We start from the raw sequence: 1389 nt of genomic DNA, 5'->3' as shown, positions 1-1389 counted from the left end.
AAAAAAAAAACACAAGTCATTTGAACTGCTCCCCGACCCCTGACTGGAGCCATCAATGCTCTTTTCCTAGGACCTGGGGATCTTGGGTCCCTGCCCAGCAACCCCAACCCTGGTACCTTTCTGGATATTGTAGTCTGAGAGAGTGCGGCCATCTTCCAGCTGTTTGCCGGCAAATATCAGACGCTGCTGGTCAGGTGGGATACCTGAGGGGGAGGAAGGCTCAGTTAGAGGCTCTGTGGAGCATACTACTGGCAGTGTCCCCAGCAGGGGAGTTCCAGCACTACCCCCAGTCTCTCAAAAGGCGAACTGAGGTAGAGATAACAGACATTCTTCAGATCACATGGAGAAGCAAGGGCAAAACAGGTTAAAGCCAGCACCAACCCACACAGGAATGAAACTCCCCTGGGCAGAGAGGGACTCCCAGTCCATAGCCAGAGACCCCACACACAGTCCCGACTCACCCTCCTTGTCTTGAATTTTGGCTTTGACATTCTCAATGGTGTCACTGGGCTCGACCTCAAGGGTGATGGTTTTGCCCGTGAGGGTCTTCACAAAGATCTGCATGTTTGCGTCTGCTGGAGGAAGGTAGGCAGGATAGACTGGTCAGCAATGCATGCCTGAGTGGCGCAAGCTCAGGTGCCTACACCCCAGTTGCTGTCCCTTTGCCTGCACCGAGCCCAACTGGTCCTGCCCCAGTACCTGTCTTCCTTCCACTCCTCCAAGCCTGGCCCTACTAAGCTTCTCACACACTCTGACCTGGAGTCTACACATGTCCTGAACTAAGGACCACATGTCCTCCACTCTCCTGACTGCACGGGCGCTCTTTAGGAACACAGACTGTGGGTATTCTCCTTAGGCTTAGCAGCGGAAGGACTCGTCAGTATCTCCTGATGGAATAAATACCCTTTGGCATCATCTTGCCAGATCCATCTTCCCTGAGAACCGTCCCACCCTCTCCCACCACAGCCACGTCCTGAGCTCCTCCACAGGCTGCTCCTGCTGCCAGCCTGGATGGGAAGCCATCCCCTACAACACACACGCCTTCTGTCGCAGCCTCTCTCCTCTCTAACTCCAAGCTGGGGCATCCAACACTCTTAGCTTCTTTCTCAATTACGCCAAAACTCTCCAGACCCCACTTCTTGTCTTGACCCCAAACCACAAACATCACTTAGTATCTACCAACCACTTGCCAAGCATTGTTTACATATAAAAGTTGACTTAAAAACATAAAGAATCGCCCGGGTGCAGGGACTTAAGCCTGTAATCCCAGCACTTCGGGAGGCCGAGGCAGATGGATCATTTGACGTCAGGAGTACAAGATGAACCTTGCCAACATGGTGAAACCCCGTCTCTACTAAAAACACAAAAAATCAGCTGGGCGTGGTGGCG

General features: G+C 52.8%; 1 protein-coding gene across 3 annotated transcripts in view; it reads right to left on the bottom strand.

Annotated features, from left to right (window-relative positions):
- Positions 1-1120, bottom strand: part of UBA52 (ubiquitin A-52 residue ribosomal protein fusion product 1) — a 3155-nt gene extending 2035 nt beyond the window's left edge. For 2 of the 3 annotated variants that reach the window (XM_011925812.1, XM_011925814.1), the window contains exons 1-2: positions 462-573; positions 117-203 (exon numbers count right to left, since the gene is read on the bottom strand). In XM_011925812.1, coding sequence (XP_011781202.1) covers positions 117-203; positions 462-564 — 190 coding nt within the window. In that variant the 5' untranslated portion in view covers positions 565-573. Of the gene's footprint in view, positions 1-116; positions 204-461; positions 574-903 lie in introns of those variants that run through there. The other variant, XM_011925813.1, reaches the window with a different exon arrangement.
- Between the last annotated feature and the right edge of the window lie 269 nt (positions 1121-1389).

The sequence above is a fragment of the Colobus angolensis genome, unplaced genomic scaffold (genome assembly GCF_000951035.1).
Source record: "Colobus angolensis palliatus isolate OR3802 unplaced genomic scaffold, Cang.pa_1.0 Scaffold66, whole genome shotgun sequence".
In the NCBI taxonomy this organism is placed as follows: Eukaryota; Metazoa; Chordata; class Mammalia; order Primates; family Cercopithecidae; genus Colobus; species Colobus angolensis.
This window is presented reverse-complemented; position numbering and strand designations above follow the sequence as displayed.